This window comes from Mus musculus, chromosome 2, assembly GCF_000001635.26.
Source record: "Mus musculus strain C57BL/6J chromosome 2, GRCm38.p6 C57BL/6J".
Lineage (NCBI taxonomy): Eukaryota > Metazoa > Chordata > Mammalia > Rodentia > Muridae > Mus > Mus musculus.
The window spans coordinates 10568318-10587799 of NC_000068.7; the positions used below are offsets into that span (position 1 = coordinate 10568318).

At 45.0% G+C, this 19482-nt stretch overlaps 1 protein-coding gene across 12 annotated transcripts in view; it reads left to right on the forward strand.

Moving 5' to 3' along the window:
- Sfmbt2 (Scm-like with four mbt domains 2) overlaps positions 1-19482 on the forward strand; it is a 224814-nt gene that overhangs the window by 197878 nt on the left and 7454 nt on the right. For 9 of the 12 annotated variants that reach the window (XM_006497491.4, XM_006497490.4, XM_006497494.4 and 6 more), the window contains 6 exons: positions 44-153; positions 7019-7194; positions 9212-9310; positions 9498-9814; positions 10818-11075; positions 12227-12355. In XM_006497491.4, the coding sequence (XP_006497554.1) occupies positions 44-153; positions 7019-7194; positions 9212-9310; positions 9498-9814; positions 10818-11075; positions 12227-12355 (1089 nt within the window). The remainder of the gene's footprint in view (positions 1-43; positions 154-7018; positions 7195-9211; positions 9311-9497; positions 9815-10817; positions 11076-12226; positions 12356-19482) is intronic. The other 3 variants (XM_006497498.4, NM_177386.5, NM_001369078.1) reach the window with 1 other exon arrangement.

Consider the following 19482-nt stretch of genomic DNA (forward strand, 5'->3'; position numbering starts at 1 on the left):
AGTTGACGCGATTGTGCTTCCTTGTGGTGTCTTCTTCCGGCAGATTCTTACCCTCATTACCAATGCAGCCTACAAGCCCGGGAGGGTCCTGAGAGAATTACAGCTGGTGGAAGACCCAGAGTGGAACTCCCAGGAGGAGATTCTCAAGGCAAAGTAAGTGTCCTCGGTTTTGGGAAAGGTGGGGTTGGTCATACTCCCCCTGCTGTCCCGAAGCTCCCCTCTCCTTGGTTTGATAGTATCCAGACAAACAGAAGCTAAGAGAAGGTCTGTTGTATCACAGCTCCGTGTGCTAGTGTAGACGTCCTGCCTGGATTAGTTTTAGTATCTCCATATCAGAATACTTAATAAAAGCAACTTAATATTTTTCCTCCTGGGTTCAAGTTCAGCCCGTGCTCACCTGGCTCCCTTTCTAGGTCTACTCTGTGGCAGGATGACATTATGGTGGCAGGATGACATTATGGCAGAGGCTGTTTACATCATAGTGGGCAGGAAAAAGGAGAGATGAGCTAACTAGGGATCATCTTCCAAAACAGTCCAACAGTGACCTATCTGTGCCAGCTTGGTGCCACCTTCCGAAGTCTCTGCCACCTCCTAAAATAGAACTTATCAATCAGTTAATCACAAGGGCAAGGGGTGAAGGGCGAGGAGAGGATTTGTTTTCCCACAGAGGAAAGCCGATGACAGGCAAAATTACTTATTTCCAGAAACCCTTACATGGGCTTCACGCATAGCACAGAAGAAACAAAGCAATTTTCTTCCTCTTATTTTAATATTCCATATTTGATGTTCAATAAGGGGAGGCTTGTCTGTCATAACAGAGCATTTTTATCTAGAATCCTATTATGGTGACCCTGTTTAAGTGTTTAGGTAGCGAAATCCTTACTTCTCGCTTTCAAACTTTCCTGTACCATTTACTGTATCCTAGAGGCTCCTAAGGGCTATGGAAAGAACCGGAACACAAACATCTTAAATCTCATTACAAGCACTGCTCTTCCTAAATCAGCCAGAAACTTATTCCCTGACAGGAAGAGTTCATTTTGCAAGTGTTTGCACTTATTTTCATGTTACAGAGTCGATGGGAGCTTTTATTAAATCCAGCCTGATAGAATTGAAGCAGACACCTTGCTTTCCAGCCTGTTCAATTACAAAGGCAACATATTACCTCTGCTATCAAGGCTGGCAGGGAGGTCCTCCGCAAAACCTTCCAAGGCATCTGCTCAGGAGGAAATGCCTGTCTGCGCGGGTTTCTCCCTGCCTGATCATAGCATTTCCTCCAAGCAGCTGCTAATGATGACAGCATGCTGTCAGCAGGAGCCCCGGTGACAGCGCTGTCTGCTGTGTCACCTCTTTGCTTCTCATGGCAAATGACAACTTTTTAGACCCTGACAATGTGGCTGTGCTTTTCTCCATGCAAATGAGAGATGATTGGAGAGTGAACCAGCCTCTTCCTCGGCACTGAAAGGCAGGCAGGGTCTCTGTCGTGGATGAATTAACTTAGCAGAGGTTAGACCTGGACTTTGAGATTGTAGCCGCGTTTGTTGTCCAAGCTGAACTGTAATGTGACAGTGTCTTCCTCCCAGAGCAGAGGACCTGGGATAGCCCCTCCCCAGGGGGAGGGGTCAGTGCCTGTTGTCAGGTGGCTTCTGTAATTGCTCATTGTTTTTTGTTTTGTTTTGTTTTTTGTTTTAATTTTAAAAATGTCTTTATTAGCATACATAAATTATACATACTAACTAGTTTTATTGTGACATTTTTATCCTTGTATATAAGGTGTGTTTTGATTGTGTCCCCTCCCCCACCGTTTCTTATCCCCCACCCACTCCTCAGATTCTCTTCTTCACACCCAGTGATCTTCTACTCCTTTCTCCTCCTCTCCCTCCTCCTTCTTTTCTCCCTTCTCCTCCTGAGCTACCTCTTAGTTCATGACCCTGGGAGTTTCATTAGCGTTGCTTAAAGGTGCATGGGTAGGGAGATATTTATAGATATATGAACTACCTACCTGTGGCTATACCAGAGAGTGAATTCTCTCCCACCCTGGTGTGTGTGTGTGTGTAGGTGGATGAGTGGGGATGTATTTTTCTCAAAGAATAAAGAAAGTTTTCTTTAACAAGATAAAAGTGTCCTCCAGAAGATTTTTGACCTGTAAATAAAATAAAACTCAGTGTGACCCCATGTAGTGCTCTGTCAGCATTTTTTCCCCTACATTCCCATCAACCATGCCTTTCACACTACTAAGGAAATGGTTGCAGGGTTTGGACAACACGCCTTATTGTTCCTCAGCACGTGTCTGAAAACTGGACCTCCTATACCGACAAAGGGAAAATACATTCTGACGACATTTGCTGAGATATTTTGTATGGAGAAATTCCCCACCGACAAATGTAAATATTCCAAGCTACCTACATTATTCTGAGTTTTTTAAAAAAGATTTATTTCATGTATGTGAGTACACTGTAGCTGTCAGTCACACCAGAAGAGGGCATCGGATCCCATTACAGATGGTTGTGAGCCACCATGTGGTTGCTGGGAATTGAACTCAGGACCTTTGGAAGAGCAGTCAGTGCTCTTAACTCCTGAGCCAACTCTCCAGGGAATTTTACTCTCTGCTTTAGGGGGAGCTGAAACCATTGTCTATCTAGAAACACTGAAATGCTTCCCACATATTGTAGTTTCTTTTTATCTTATCTCCTATTTGGATGGTTTTGAGCCTGTGTTGGGGAAGCTGGGTTGAAGATCTACAGATTTCCCCACAAGGCTTTTGTTACAGGTTTGCTCCACCTCACTATCTTGTGGACAGGGGCAGCAAGGCTACATTGGACTCTGTCTCTGTGGGAGTTGTGCTAACTCTGGACAGGTAATGGTTGGCTTTGTGAGTTTTTACCATCTTGTCTTCTTTGGACATTTCCGAAGCTTGCATGTTATGAACAGAAGGTGGTAATCCTGCAGCATCCTGTGGACATCTGGAAAAAGGGATTCTCATACTGAGGATGTTCACTGTAAAAGACTTGCGTGCCCATTTGTTAACTCTTGTTTGCCTGGTTATCAGGGCATCATGATTTGCCCTGACTGAGGAGCCTGCTGAATGGGGGCTGTGAGCGGGATGTTAGCAGTGAGTGAGTTAGAGCTATAGCTCAGGGAAGGCCATGGGTTTTAACTGTAGCTCTGTGTGTGTGTGTGTGTGTGTGTGTGTGTGTGTGTATATCACAGTATGTGTGTCTTTTTCTATGTGTGTGTGTGTGTGTGTGTGTGTGTGTGTGTGTGTCATCGTGTGTGTATTACATCTGGGGTTTCAAAACAGTAAGACCCTAAGAATGGCTTCCTGTGACTCCTGTACAGTGTTAGTGCTACACTCTTGCTTCTTCTCTAGACAATGAAATTTGCTTTGTATCAGGCCTGAGAGTCGGCCCTCTTGCTCAGGTTTTCAGATGCCAGCCAGAGGCTGCTGTGGCAATAAATCCAGACTCTTGTCCTGGCCCATCATTGTAGTCACATTGTTAGCCTTGGCCTCTGACAGCAGGATACCTGGTGTACACACACAGTCAGAAGCAGTTTAGGGAGGAAGGACCTTGTGTCCACAGACCTGCAGGGGTACCTGTCATTAGTAGCTTATGGGCAGCTCTGGGATTAGAGAAGCAATCTTGATTATCCTGATCCCAGTCACTAAACCCTTTTTGCTTCCTCCACAGTTGATGGCTAGGTAGGAGCTGTCCTAGGAGAGACCTAGGCAACTTTTGACAGTTGAGGCAGACCCTGAGCCATGGCTGAATACTGTGTGCCTGCAGCACCATGCCCTGAACCGTTAGAGCTAGACTCCCAGAGTAATAGTATCTTGTTGGATTACAGCCCTCTACTCAGGCACTGCACCCTCCTGGCTCAGTCCTTTCACCTCCACATCATCTAGACAGACATGTAAGGAAAAACATTTAATTCTTATTTCAGTACATTTCCATGGGCCTTTCCAAATGACGGGGGAGGGGGTGCGCTTTAGCAAAGCACTCTTTTCATTATAAGACAGTACAATGACACACATGTGCAGTTGTCTTAATGAATCCCCTGACTTTGTGTGCTCACTTTAAACATTACTAAGGCAAATGACAAAGCTCCTGTATCCAGGGAACCTGCCTGACATAGGGAAGCGGGAGAGATGCTTGTCCCTTGCCCATAGGAAGTGGCCCCACTCTGCCCATGTCTCTTGATGTGTTTCGTCACTGTAGGCTTGGGAAATGTGCATAACATGTCTTTGAGTTCCCCTTCTCAGTTTGGCATCTGACCTGGTGTTCTCATTTCTCCTGCCGTTGGTGTCATGCCATTTCATTTTATTTCCCGCAAAGAGACTTAAGATTCTCAATTCCAAGGTCTTTCAAGCAGAGTTGGAGGGCCACAAACAGGACAAAGATAAAACTTACAAGGGAGAAAAAATGCACCTGTAAAAAGTTTATATTCTCTGCTTCCTGCAAACGGTGGGGTGCGCCATGTTCTCAGAGTGGGGCTATTCTTGTCGTGAAATGCAACAGCAGTAGAAAGTAAGACCTTCTCTCTGCAAAGTGCAGCTGTCCCGGGCCACAGGGAGGGCTGTCTCTCTACAGAGGGTCCATGCAGGTTCTAGGGAAATAATTAACATCGATAGCAAAGCTATCAGCTTTAAAACATGGCTTTGTCTACCAAGCATTGGTGTGAGCTCTTACCGTACAGTAAGCCATCATAGGATTGGAGAGGAAAGAGGGCATTAGTGCTGGGTTATAAAAGGCCAGAGATTAAATACAAACTACTGTTTCAGGTTAGAGTTTGCTTGTTTGCTTTCCTGTTGAGACTTTGAAAATGGCTTGTTAGGGAAAACACTGGAGACTTCAGGAAGACATTGAATTTTAAGAATCACGATGAAGGGTCTGGAGAGGTAGCTCAGTGGTTAAGAGCGCTGGAGAACATTGTTTTATTACCTTTAATCTGTGTGTGTTTGGAGAGGGTCATATGTGCACATGAATGTGGGTGCCCATGATGACTAGAGGCACCGGATCCCACTGGAAGGAGAGTTACAAGGGGTTGTGAGTCATCTGATGGTACTGGGGACTGAATATGGGTTCCCTGAAAGAGCAGCTCCCGTTCCTAACTGCTAAGTCACCTGTCACTCTAGGCTTGGATCAAGGCTTTAACCTGCCCGTTTTGATGATGTCCTTATCTTAGAGTGTCCATCCTTTGAACGTGTTCTCTGGGCTCTGTGACGATGTTCCAGGAAAGGGTTGCACTTCTCTCTGTGGGCAGGACTGGGTGGGGAGTAAATGATGTCCCCAGAAGCGGGTTTGTGGAGCCACCTGTCACTCTGGCTACCCTAATGGTCAGGTTATGGTGAAGTGGTTTGCTCTTTTGTATGGATCCTTTGAGACTTCAACCATATGGAAGCCTATTACTGAAGTAGCTCTAAAGCTGGTGTCCCCTAGTCCCAGGACTTCGAGAGTGGAAGGGTGACTTTACAGGACTTCACGAAGGGGGTTGTTTTGTTTTGATTTTTTTTTAAAATATGCTTCTCTTGATTGTGACCTTGCTTGCCTGGTCACCGTACTGTACAGATGCCACTTATGAATAATGGAGATTGTCCCACCTTTCAACAATGCACTGGGCCATCTGGATAAACGATCCATTTTCAATGACTTGACTTTGCATAGCTTTTCAAGTCACATTCACCATCCAGTATGCACTCACACTTTCAAAAACTGAAGAGTACCCAGTAGATCTCATCCTGAGGACCATAACAGATATGTACTGTGCTATGCTATGCTATGCCATGCCACACCACACCACACCATACTACACATACCACACTACACCCCACACCCCACACACTCCACATCATACCATACCATACCATACCATACCATACCATACCATACCATACCATAGACTATGCCATCCTAGGCTTGGCTATGAGACTATGTGTAACATGGTGAGAACCTGTCACACAGAAGTCTTTAGGTTCAGTACTATTACCATGATCTTTGTGCTCACCTGAGAATCATTCTCCAACATTCCCAGCAAGATCACAAGAAAGTATAAAGAGAAAATAGAAGCCACCCACAGTGCACTACGTTATTAGAAAATAGAGATCTCACTTTGGGAGTGCACTTAAGCTGGTCGGTTTTATGTTGTAGCCATTGAGGTGACAAAATGTCCCCACTGAGGAGAACGTGGGAGGAAAACATGGTTTGGGCTTGGAGAGTCTGAAGTTTCAGTCTGTGGTGGAACAGTGTGGTGTGCAGTGAATGGAGGCACAGAGCTGCTCACCTCGTGTGAGTGATCAAAAGGGACTAGGGACAAAATAGAGGCTTGCCCCAGTGATTCATTGTCTCCAGCTTCTCAATAACGCCATCAACTTATGAATCCACCGACAAATCGCTCTGCTGACCAACAGACAGCTCGTGAGCTAGTCGTTTCCCCAAAGCCCCAAGGCTTGCATCCATACATCTAACACCTTTAGGGGACACCTCAGATTCAAACCTTAACAATGTTGTGTGTCTCCAATCCTTGGCCCGTAGGCTGCATGCACCCCAGGAGAGCTATAAATGAGACCCAACACTAAACTTACTTGAAACTTTGTGATTTTTAAAAAAAAGTCTTTATTTTTATTTTGTATGTATGGATGTTTTGCTTGTGTGTACATCTTGTACCTACCATATGCCTGCAATGCCCTCTGAGGCCAGAAGAGGGAGTAAGACCCTCTAGAACAGGAGTTATAGATAGCTGTGAGCCACCTTGTGGGTGCTGGGAACCCCCAGCCTCCATTCTCTGGAAGCATAGCCGATGCTAAGAGAACCACAGAGCCATCTCTCCAGACTTGACAGTCTTGCCATTTTATAAATGGATTAAAACAACACCAACAAACAAATAACTTCATGTGCAGTTCTTGAGTGTGACTTCGTAGGTGACAATATCTGAATCTGTCACAGTGCCAAAAGGTCAGACACACCTACCAGTCTCACAGTTTGAAAATGAACTCACTGTTGTTATTCTGTCCGTTATTGCCCAGATACGGGGGCAAAACATACAGGGCCGTGGTCAAGATCGTGCGAACAGCAGACCAAGTGATGAATTTCTGCCGGCAAGTTTGTGCCAAGCTGGAGTGCTGTCCAAATTTACTGAGCCCTGTGTTGATCTCTGAAACCTGCCCAGAGAACTGTTCCGTCCACACCAAAACCAGATACAGTGAGTACAAAGAAGGCAAAGACACCAGATATGCCTGAGCTCTACGGGGCTGCACTTGGGTGCTTGTTTGTTTGTTTGTTGTCTATTTGTTTGTCTTGGTTTTTGTTTTTAACTCTTTGCAGACTTCTTCATGTGAGTACCTGGAGAACTCTTTAAGATTTTCTGTTGCCGATCCATGTATGTCTTAGCCTGAAAAAAGAAGGGGATGAGATGGATCAAACTAGGGGTGGAGGATTGTCACTAGAAGGTTTTGGGAAAGGAGAAGTGAGAACCTCAGAGGACCAACTGATTCCTAACCTGCATGCATGAAGGAAGCACTTTATAAATCGATATTAGTAATGTTCAAGGACTCTAATTTCTTGTCCTGGTATAAGTTTTGGATTTGTAATGACAATACTTTTTTTTGGGTTCTATTTGTTTGTCCGTTTGTTTTGTTTTGTTTTTGAGATGTGGTCTTTTTTTTTTTTTTCTGTAACCAAGGCTAGCCTAAAACTCACTCTGTGACTAGGGCTGGCTTCCCACTGTCAGCACTCCTCCTGCCTCTGCTCTTTTGTGTTGGAATTACAGATGTGAATGAATCCTTCAGTGCTGCCCAGTGGTTCTTGCATATCAAGAGGGGAAGTCTTTGCAAAGTTATCTTTCTGCCCAGACCCTGTCTGCTTCTCCTCTTCTTAGATAATCCGCTCAACACTCTCTCAGGCTCCTCACCATCACTGGAGGATTCAGAAGCCATCCTCCCTTCCTTCCCAGCTACCTTTGCTTTGCCACTGCTGTGCAGGACTCTGAGTGGGTCCCACTTTTCCATCCTGTAATGCTTGTGACTGTCACCCCCCACCACACTGAGAGACCTCTGCCTTCCACAGACAGCTTCCACTGCCATCATTTCTTCAGTTCTGAGAACTTATTTTCCCTCCACCCTGGTTAGCCTTTATCACTGTAGAAGCCTCTACCTTAGACATCTCAAGCCCTGAGAACTCCAGTGTACAGCTTCAGAGCTTCCTAATCTCCCCTTAGTCTTCTCTGGTCCTGGGGCCAGGAAAAGGAAGTTGGATCTGCCAGCCCAGGTTCCAGCCACTTAGAGATAAAGGATGCACACAGTGTGGTCAGTGCTCTGAACCACAGCCACCTGTGGTATATCAACTGCTTTGTTGGAACCAGGGATATGAATATGGTCGAGATACTATTCATAGTAAGGCTCGTATGTACAAAACCAGACACAGTGCAAACACATGTGCATGAGCTTGCACACACACACACACACACACACACACACACACATACTCACACAGAGAGAGAGAGAGAGAGAGAGAGAGAGAGAGAGAGAGAGAGAGAGAGAGAGACAGACAGACAGACAGACAGACACACACAGAGACAGAGAGAGGGAAAAAGAGAGAGAAAGAAACTTGGCAAATTAACCTTCCACTCCCAGTCCCTGGCATAGAACCCAGTCTTGCTCCTCCCAAACAGGCATTTTGCCACTGAGCCACATCCACAGGCCATGTTGTTTTGAGACAAGGTGTCTCAGTTGTCTTGTTGCTGTGGTTGATTAAATACTCTGATAACAACCTCGGGGGATGGGGGATTTATTTTGGCTCACATTTCCAAGATACAGTCCACCATGACAAAGAAATTACAATGGCAAGAACTTGAGAGGGGTAGTCATGACACATCAGGGGACATAGCATGCAGGGAGTCCATGGTAGTTGTCAGCTTGCCAGCTCACCTCCCACCTCTATAATCAGGCCAAGATAACTCCCCACCTGAACAGCCAGGTGATTCTAAAGTCTGCCAAGTTGACAATGAGCCCTAAGCGTCACCTAGAAAGTCCCTGTGTGATTTAGGTTCCCTGTACAGCTTTCTCTGTCCTCAGGGTGCTGACACCCCCTGTTCATTTCTACATCACCTTACCTTGGGCCAGTGCCAGGGTCAGCAAGGGTCACTGGGTAGCTATTGCTCTTGAAGGTAACTAACTTGACCGAGGCCTTAAGTTGTAAATAGGTTCTTCTGTATTCCCTAGACAAAAGGGAGAAGGGGTCATCATTGTCACCTGCAAGTGAACTAAAAGATGATTCTGCATCCCATGCCACCAAATTGCAAAAGGCTAAGATTCCTCAGAGTGAGTATTGCTGTCACTGGAAACTGAGGTACAGTGGCAGGGGAACAAGCAAACAAACAAACAAACCAAAGTAGCTGTTGGTTAAAATTGGGACTAGTGAGGCCAGAGATCTCCCAGTGGGCTGTATGGCTCTGTGATGAACCCATCATTGACTATAATCTCAGTAAAACTGTCTTCCTCCCTGCAGCCTATTATTATGGAAAAAGAAGAAGGGTCATTCAGTCGTCACTTAGAGTCAGCAACATCGAAACTCCACCAAAATCAACCAGGAGAAGGAAACGACGGAAATCAGTCTATGTACAGAAGAGACGGAAATCTGCTATAGTCGTCCCAGCAGGTGTTCCAGCAGGCGTCCCAGCAGGTGTCCCAGAGGACATCCCAGCGGGCATCCCAGAGGGCATCCCAGCAAGCATCCCAGAGAGCATCCCAGAGGGCATCCCAGAGAGCCTCCCAGAGAGCCTCCCAGAGGCCATCCCAGAGAGCATCCCAAAGGGCTCAGCACAGGTACACTGTCCTTAAAGGGCTTCCAGCCCTTTTGATTAGAAGGGTTTTGTTTGTTTTCTAATTTAATTTATTATTTATGTGTGAGTGGGAGCAAGATACTGAGGGTGGAAAGGGAGTGGGAAAGGACAGAGAGAATGAGAACGCAGACGTACGCTTGCTATGCTGCACTCGTGGAAGGTAAAAACAACTTTTGAGAGTCTGTTGTCTCCTCCCACTGTGGGATCGCAGGATCAGAAGAAAAAGGCTGTCTGGTTTGTGCAGCATGCACTTTGCCTGCCCTGTTTGGATGTTTTGGGGGATGCTAGGCAAGCACTCTATCCCTTGCAGTTTTGAGATGTCTCCCTATGTAGCTCAGAGTTGGCCTTGAACTGTATGTGTGTGTGTGTGTGTGTGTGTGTGTGTGTGTGTGTGTGTGTGTGTGTGTGGTGTACAAGCATGCAAAGAACAGAGGTTAACCTCAGTTGTCATTCCTTGGGAAAGGGTCCACCTTGGATTTTTGTTTTGTCTGCTCTTGTTTTTGAGGTACGGTCTCTTGCTCTGCCCTCCCCCCCAACTCATCATTTTTGGCTAAGCTGATTGACCAGCAAACCTCAGGAATCTATCTGGCTCCACCTTCCCAATTTCTAGCATTTCTACATGGCTTCTGAGGATCAAACCAATGTTCTCATGCTTTCATGACATGTATTGTAACTATTAAACTCTCTCTCTCTCTCTCTCTCTCTCTCTCTCTCTCTCTCTCTCTCTCTCTCTCTCTCCCTGCCCACCCCGAGATGGGTGTTCAGCACGTGTTCAGCTACAGATTAGGAGCTGTTTGTAAGGAAATTATTTTGGTGTCATGGGCTCTCTTTGGGGGCCTCAGTGGACAAACCTTGCCAGGGGCTTTGTTTTGGGAAGGAAGGGACATGGCCTCAGGGTCTGGCAGTGTGGCTGTTGGTGAGGGTCACACTGTGTCACTCAGGCCCTTTCGGCCCACCCCCACTAAGCACGTCCCTTTGCCTCTCAGAAAACTGAACAGGAGAAGCGAGAAACTCTGGACACTGCAAGGAAGAAAACTGGGTACCATGGTCCGGCTTACCAGACAGACACCTCAGCAGCACAGGTGCCCTTTGCCCGGCCACGAAGGGCTGTAACCCTGAGGAGAAATTCCGAGGCTTTGAAGCGACCTCCAGTGGAAAGGGCACGGAGGGTCCGCACAGTGCCAACTACTGCTTCTTCTAATAACAGAGTCAAGGGTCCACTTGTTAGAATTGTGAAACCAGAGGTGAGTTCAGAGAGCAGACGGTGCATGGCTCATCTTTAAGAACATGGACTAGAGTTAAGGCTGTGGTCCCGGAAAACCTCTTTAAAATATCAGAAATGACCAGAGATGCTCTGTCAAAATTCCCAAATCCAAGGACAAAAAAGAATGGTTTTACCTTTTGTTATAGATCCAGAAAACATCAGACAGGAGTTCCCCGGGTTGGAATAATATCTTCATTTCTGGGTGTCTTTAATCTTCCAGAGCTTCAGGTCAGGTGGAGGAGACGGCCCAATCTCCAGTTCTGGGCCTCCAAATTCCATCTCTACATGTCCCATTTCTAGACTTGAATTTTGCATCACTCTCTCCTTTATGGGACACCTCTCTCATATCATAACATTTTAAATCAGCGTGCTTGGCACTACTGTAACCGCCAGGTGATAGGTGAACTGCTGCAAAAGACCTTGGTGCCATTATCACAAAAGTCAGTGGCAGTGACAGCGCGCTGTCTGCCTGCAAGCAGCTTTGCACCTTACTATCTGTTCACATTTTAAACAGAGATGCCTCGTCAGAAACTAGGCCTTAGGTTTTCACAACTAGGGGTTCAGGATTGATGGTCATTATGACATGGAGTAGGGCAGGGACATGTTCCTAGTTGTGCGTAGAAGCCAGGGATCTAGCTCAGATGCAATAGGAGCCTTCCACTCTTTTCTTTCTTCTTTTTTTTTTATAAAAAATATTTTGAGGAAGGCAACCTCATGCCTGGAGCTTGCTTAGTAGTGAGTTAGTCTCTCTGGGTAGCAGTTCCCAGAATCCTCCTGCCTCTACTTCCCCAATCCCACCACTTTTTTTTTCTCAATGTGTGATCTGGTGATCAAACTCAGGTCCTTAGACTTGAATGGCAAGCATTTTGCCGACCGAGTCCCCAGCCCTGCTGTACCTTCTGTTCTTAACGCTTTTGAACTTTTGAAGATACCCAGGTCATTGCAGGTGTAGAAGTTACCAGAGGCAGGTTGCTAAGAAACTCTGTAGAGACCGAGTTCTGCCTGTGTGCCCCGTGAGAGACCAAGAGAGCTAGGAGTTCTACTCTGGCAGTGTGGAGGCACAGAGGTTATTAAGAGGATGCAGCTGGCCCTGCAGTGTGCAATGACAGTGCCCTGCCCTCGTCCCTGCAGGATTCGAGCCAATCGGATGAGGAGAAACTGATACTTGAGAGCAATCCCCTGGAGTGGTCGGTGACGGATGTGGTACGATTCATTAAGCTGACTGACTGTGCACCTTTGGCCAGGATCTTCCAGGAGCAGGTACCCTGGTTTTCTGGGTCATCCGTGTATTTTCTGGACTCCAGGTCTTGTCTCTGTGTTCGTATGTCCATGCATAAGTGTACTTGTGTGTGTGTGTGTGTCTGTGTGCTCCCGAGCGCACGTGCAGTTATGTGTGTTATGTGTGCAGTTACATGCATGCCTGTGTGCACATAGGCATACATGTGCATTTGAGGCCCAGGGGACAGTGTAGGGTATCCTTCCTCAAGCGATATCACCTTTATGAGACAGGTTCACTCTCTGGCTTGGAACTCCCTTGGACTGACTAGACTTAGTCCTGCCTCCCAAGTGTTGGGATTCCAGGCACATTCAGCTTTTTAAAGTGAGTGCTGAGGACCAAGTCCTTATAAGGAAACTACTCTACTGACTGTACTGTCTTCCCAGCCCTAAGACTCTTAAAGGCATTGCCTATGTTATCTGGCTTCCTCAGGACTTACCACAGAGGGATTAAGTCTCATATGCCCTTCGGCTGCATACCGCAGTTGATACCTGTAAGCGGGTTCGACCACGCTGCTGAGCAGGTATGGTGTGCCTGACATGAGGGTTTCTCACAGAGAGGTTCCTGTCACTGGCAGAAGAGTGATCATCTAGGCTCCACCCTTGTTCACAGCCATAGCCCACTTCCTGGTACCAGTTTCTGTTGTGCTGTTGCTGTGATAAGATGCTCTCAACCTGGAGAGGAAAGAATTGATTTCCTCTTATACCTCATAATCTCGAACGAAGGGTTGTCAGGGAAGGAGCTCAAGATAGGGACCTAGAAGCAGGAACTTGAAGCAGAGACTTGATGGAACTTGCCCTCTGTCTTCTTACCACATCTGACTCAGCCAATGTTCTTATACTGGGCTGGAGGGTTGCTAACCAGCAAAACTTTACAGAGTAAATATCTGTCTTTTAAGACCTAATATTTTTCTATATACTATTTTCTATATAGTTGATTAAAGATATACCTACCTAGTCTGTTTTTACATTTAATAAGCTGATAATTTGAGAAGATAAAATTTTAAACAGTATGGCAGAGGAAAAAATCTGATTTCCCATTGATATAGAGAATTTTCTTTCAGTCCAAGTCAATGTTGTGAAATGTTGTAAGAGGCAAATTAAAGAGCATCCCAGGACTCCACCTCCTGCTCCCATGAGTGTAGTTCTTGGTATCCTATCTCTGCTGCCCTGATATCCTCAAAGTGAAGTGATTAATCTCATTTGCTCTGGAAACTTCTACAGACTCCACAGGAGGTCATATGGAGGCATGATCAGGAGCCAGACAGGAGGCCTGGCTCTTGGATTTCTGCCGTTCACTGCTCTTCTTCTCTGGGTACAGACAGAGCGGCAGACAGGGAGACGTGCTTTCTGACCTAAAGAACGAGGGCAATGATCTGTCTTTTCATTACAGCACACAGACAAGACAGGAAATGGTCAGCAGTGCTGTAGCTTAGCTGATACATGGCTTACTGATAAAATTTCATCTCCATCTTAGAAACAAACAATACAAACTATTACAGAACAAGACATCTCCATCTTAGAAACAATACAAACTATTTCAGAGCAATAGTTAGGAAGTCATGTAAAGTGCTGTCTGAGGCATTGGTTTCCCAGCTGATACTTAGACATAGTAATACCAAAACAAACAAACAAACAAACAAACAAAACAAGGAAACACCTGTCGTATTCAAGGACAGGACAAGTTCTGACAATATAGGTTTAAATATGCCACCATGTATATGTTGGTCCATATATACGTTCAACATATACCAACATATACAGATCTAATACCTGCTGTACATACCTTATAATGTCCAAAACATGACAATGAAATGTGTCATTCTATATAAATCTTAAGTTTTATTTTGGTTTAGACCCAAATGTTCCATTTCCCTTTAGAAACATTATCCTGCTCTGAGCCAGAATAAAGAATAGGGTTTTGTTTTGTGTTTTGTGTTTTGTGTTTTGTTTTTGTTTGTTTGTTTGTTTGTTTGTTTTGACTTATAGGTTCTAAGTTAGTTGGAAGCTGACAAATATAGCACAAATGGTTCCCAGGCTTTTGTGTTGACACTGTGTTCAGAGTTGTGCAAAATCTCAGTGAGGCGCTGGCTTGTGGGCTGGGTAGCTAAAACACTGCTTTTAGATTCCTCTTTTATCTCTCTGCTAAGCCCAGTTTCCAACAATACCTCAGATTGTTTCAAGGAAATGAAATTGCTGGCACATTCCACCATAGATTCAGAGTAGGCAACAGCCTCGTCCACCCACCTCCTCTGACACCAGCTAAAAGCTTTGTCCTTGATTTAGACGTTAGGTGGGCTTTTCGTGGATCAGTCTTGTTCCCAATTAATTTTGCATTTCACATTAGGGATTTTCAACTCTTTTTTTTTTTTTTTCTTTTTGAAAAGTGTTGCCTGCTGGTATGCTAACGCGTGTGGACACTTGAGTCCTTTCTTGTCCATTAATGACTTATTTTTACTAACTTTTTTTTTCTATCCAAATGGCAGTGCTCTGATTGGGTGAGGCCTCCAGAAAGCGTTTGCTAAGCTGTCAGATGAACTAGGTGCCTTCAGATTTTTCCCTGGCCTCGACAGGAGATCACAGTTTAGAGACTGATCATAGCCTCGCGTGTTCTTGCCTAGGGACCTTAGGGTTTCCAAGATGGTTCTGATTACTGGGAACAATTGCAGACGTCACACCCTCCCCATTGCCAGCATGCATACCTTTTATTTCCAAAATGCTGTGGCAGCTTCTTAGTAAAATCTACTCTCTGTAATTTTGTGCTGCAGTTCTGAACATTCCACAGTGAGAGTCCACACATCTGTCATGTGGTTTTTGAACACATGTCCCTGAACAGCAGAGACTACATGCTCGCCCATTGCCAATCAGAGTGCTCACAAGAGAAGTAGGCTGCCTGAACGAGTCACTTATTTTATGAGAACGTTCCAGGATCATTGGCAGCTTTAGTTCTCTTCGAGGGCTTTCCTCTTCTTCATTTCCCTTGACCTACGTATTTTTCCGTTTGCATCCTTCTTGCAAGGACAGGAGCTGTAGTTTAGCTTCTTTCAGTCCATGGTTGTTTGGGTCTGCTATGTCTGATCTCCTGCAGCTGGGCCTTTGTGGTGTGCCATGGCGAAGCATGAACTGCATACTTCCCAATGACCAGAAAGCAAACAAAGATGAGGAGGTGCTGGAACAAGGTTTCAAGGCAAGCCCTTGGTGATGTACTTCCACTGCATCCATCGAGGTCAGGTCATGGTCCTCAGGATCAGGTCGCTACCCTAAAGCTCGTCAAACATTAGCATCGAGGAGGACCCTTTACATGCATGCCCTTACATCCTAGGCTCTCCCATTATCGAACTGCCAAATCCTTATGAACTCCAGCCATGTACGTATGAAATTCCCATGTCCTCACTGTAGCATCCTCCCTTGTCTATCAGGACATAGTTTATTCCTTCAGAGTGTTCTGCAGATGTGGTGAGTCTGCTTATTTTCACGTGGTATATTTTACCTGAGTCCGTCTCCTTAAAATTAGTAGTCTGTTAGTGATTCAGTCTAATATCACAACTGGTCTGCCAACACTTATGAGTCATATTGGAGCATAATGATAAACACTCCATCAACTGTGAATTTGGTGTGTAACCTACATCGCCCATGAGAAGAAGAGATTTGTGGTACAGGGGAATGCACAAAGTCATCTCTGTGTCCCCTTTTGTCCAGCTTTTTCCTATTTACCCATTTCTATTTCCTACCCCACTATGAATGGCAACAAGCCTTGAATGAATCTACATCAGGAGTGAGTCTAACATCAGGGTTAGTTAGCCCAGGGTTAGTCTTTGCACACGAGTGGATGGCTGGATGGTTCAAACCTAGCTACACTTAGCAGGCAGCAGGGGGATTGGAGGCCTGGTCTTATTCTGAGTAGCATGGTCTTGTCAAAACCATGACACGCAGGAATCATACTGCCTAACATTTAGGAATGGGAAATAAACTGGGGGCATGCAGAAGTAGAAATTGTGGGCCCTCACATGGCTCTAATATGGAAAGACTTCATTTTAAGTACATTCCATCTCTAGATATCAGGAGAATATTTGGGTGGATTTTTCCCAGATAAAGAGGAGGGTGAAGGATTTCTAATTAGATTGTTTGGCCTTAGCCCTTTCCCTCGGCACATCTTGTACAGAGGCTCTCAAAGTCAGATGTTCAAAGGCTGCCTCCGTGGAACACAGGTAAACCAATAGCTCCTAGAGGGTTTCAAAGTCGAGCCTTTATCTGCTTTTTTCCAGGTCGCTAACCTCGACATTTACCAGATAGTATGCTCGCTTTCTAACCAAAGAACTCAGAGCTGAAACTTGGGGCTTCCGTCCCCTGCTGCTGAGGGAGCAGGAGAGGGGCCACTGATCTTTCAAATTTGTTCCACTCTTTGGGAGAAGTCTAGGCACAGTATGATTGGCCAGGTGCTGGGGCCAGGACAGAAGGGCACCTGATCTGAAAAGGTCAGAGATTGCCATTTCAAGGCCCTTGACAAAAGTTTTAAATAGTCTCCTCCAGTCTGCATGGTGTCTGTTAGCTCTACTGTTCTCCTTAACGCTGTGACCCCAGGGCGGCCTTTACCACCATGTTGTACAGCAGGCTGTGGAATCCTGTTCTGGCTCAGAGAGGATGTAAAGAGCTTAGTATTTCTTTGAGCATTGGACTGACTGCCTAGAATCTTCTATGTAAGGTCATTATAGAATCAGTTTCTGAATCGTTTCCTTGCCTAATGACTTTTATTTATTTATTTTGTGATTTTATTATTAATTTTTTACTTTTCATTTTATTCTACTATTTCATTCTACACAACTGCAACTAAGGTTTTGTTTAATTTTATCTAGTATGTGATTGTCCTAGATCTATTGGCTAGCGCACTCCAGAGCTCTCACCATCTATTCCTTCCCCGTTCTGAGATGACAGGCATGCATCCCTGCATCTAGCTTTCACACGGATGCTGTGAGTCTGAACTCTGGTCCTCATGTGTGTGTGTGTAGGAAGCACTTTGTCAGTGATCCATCCCCACACCAAGTTTTCTTTTAAAACCCTCACAGCCAAAGGCTAGAATGGGTTGGACATACACAATTTGAAGAATGTGCACATAGGTGCCAAGTACTTAGCTCATTATCCCCCTCACTGTTTGCTGAACGAATTCTACACACACAACTACCACTAAGGTTTGTTAGTTCTATTACCCATGTGCTTTAGTAGACTAAAAAGATTTTAAAAGCAAAACAAGATTAGTGGAGTGTATCAGGCAGATAGAATCTGCTCATTATTTCTGCCACTCTCTATATAATGTTCTAATTTCTGTAGTTAATTGCTAACTTAATATGTCAAGGACATTCATCTGCTTTAGTAAAGGTGTTGAGGGCCCCTAAATCAAATCGGTTCTGATTCATCTCTCCTTTTTATTAATTTTGTTACTAGGCACTTCCATGCATGTATACAATACACTGTGATTTTCCCACTCATCTTCTCTCTCCATCAACTCCCCGCCCTGTCTATCAGTCCCTTTCCCCAAATCAGGAATTTTGGGTTTGTAAACCATGTCCAGGGCCATCTGAGGATGGCGTGGAACTCTCCACAGGAGCCTGGTCAAGTCATCAGGGAGAACATTTTCATTCAAAGTCGCACCTCTATCTGCTTTTTTCATTCTACCGAGAGTCTGTCTGTCCGTCTCAAATAGTTAATCAGTGAGAGGCTTTTGAGCAAGAGCTTCCAAGATATGTTCTCTCTCTGCTTCTGTTCCAGGCTGCTCAGCTTGAAAGTCAGAGCAGGCAGTGTCTACTGTCCTCCCCTTCCAACAACAGCCTGAACAGACTCCCTCTTCAAACTTGGGGTTGAGTTGAGGCAGAGTACACAGACACAGTTAGGACATGCCCAGACCAAAGGGAAAGGGTGGCGTAGTCACTGGCAGTTATGACGCTACAGTTTAAAGCAAATCTGGAAAGCACTGGAGCCATTCTTATAACTTAATCTTGAGAACGAACTTTATTATTTCATACCTGTGTTGAACATCTGTCCATTCATAGGATGTTTGTGTGCTGAACGCTGCACGCAGGTCAGTCAAGTGCATGCTGTAAGGTCTCTGTCATGGTGCTGTCCTCTGAGTGAGCTGAGGATCTGGTCTTCGTGGTTCTGCCTGCATGTGTAGAAGGGTGCTTGTCCAGTACATTTATTTCAAGTGGCAAATGGTTGATGTTGAAGGAATAGATTTTTTTGAATGAGCCACATTCTAGCAGTGTAGAAATTGGTATGTTTTTGGGAGTGGTTTAAACCACCCAGTAGGGCCACTTTGGCTATTAGGAAGGAGTTGGTGGTCTTAAAACCTCATAAAGTTTACATTTAAACTCAGCAGATATTCCTATAGTTAAAAAAAGACTTTTGGAAAAGACTTAAACGAAGGGTAAGTTTCTCACATCTTCGGTAATCTGGATCTATTGTTTACATGAAAGGCATTTGGTTTTTGTTGTTGCTAATGTTGTTATTTGAAGTGCTGAAGGTAGAGCCAGGGAAACAACAGCTATCAACATCTCTTACGCTGTTGATACCGTCTTCAAAATCTGTGAGCGCCCCTGTGGGCTTCATGAACATGATCTGCTCCTTAGCACTTCCCGTTTCTCAAGTTACTGTCATCCTTCTAAATAGTGGTCTCAGAAGAGACGAGTGACATGGTAGAACAAAATATGGGAAAAGGAGAGGTCGGTATGCAATGTGGAAACACACTGGAAGTTTCATTCATTCTCTTTATGGCTGCATAGAAGAATGACCAACTCATTTTTGAGGTTTGATGAGGTCGTATGTGTCTTTATTGAGACATGGCTTATTCCATTAGTACAGTCAGTGCTCTTTTATAATTCAAAAGTAATAAGCCACATTCACGGTGCTATTTTACAGAGAGTGTGAGTGTCTACTTTTTCCTGTTACTGTACTTATCAGGGAATGTTGTGGCTATGGGCCTGATCGGATAATAAGCTCCTTGCTCTTGCTGGCAGTCTTCAGATGATAAATGATAGTTCTCTTAATACTGACCTTCTCACAGCTGCACTCTTTACATACTGAGGTATTTGTGCTATTATACCTTTAGAAAATAGATGATT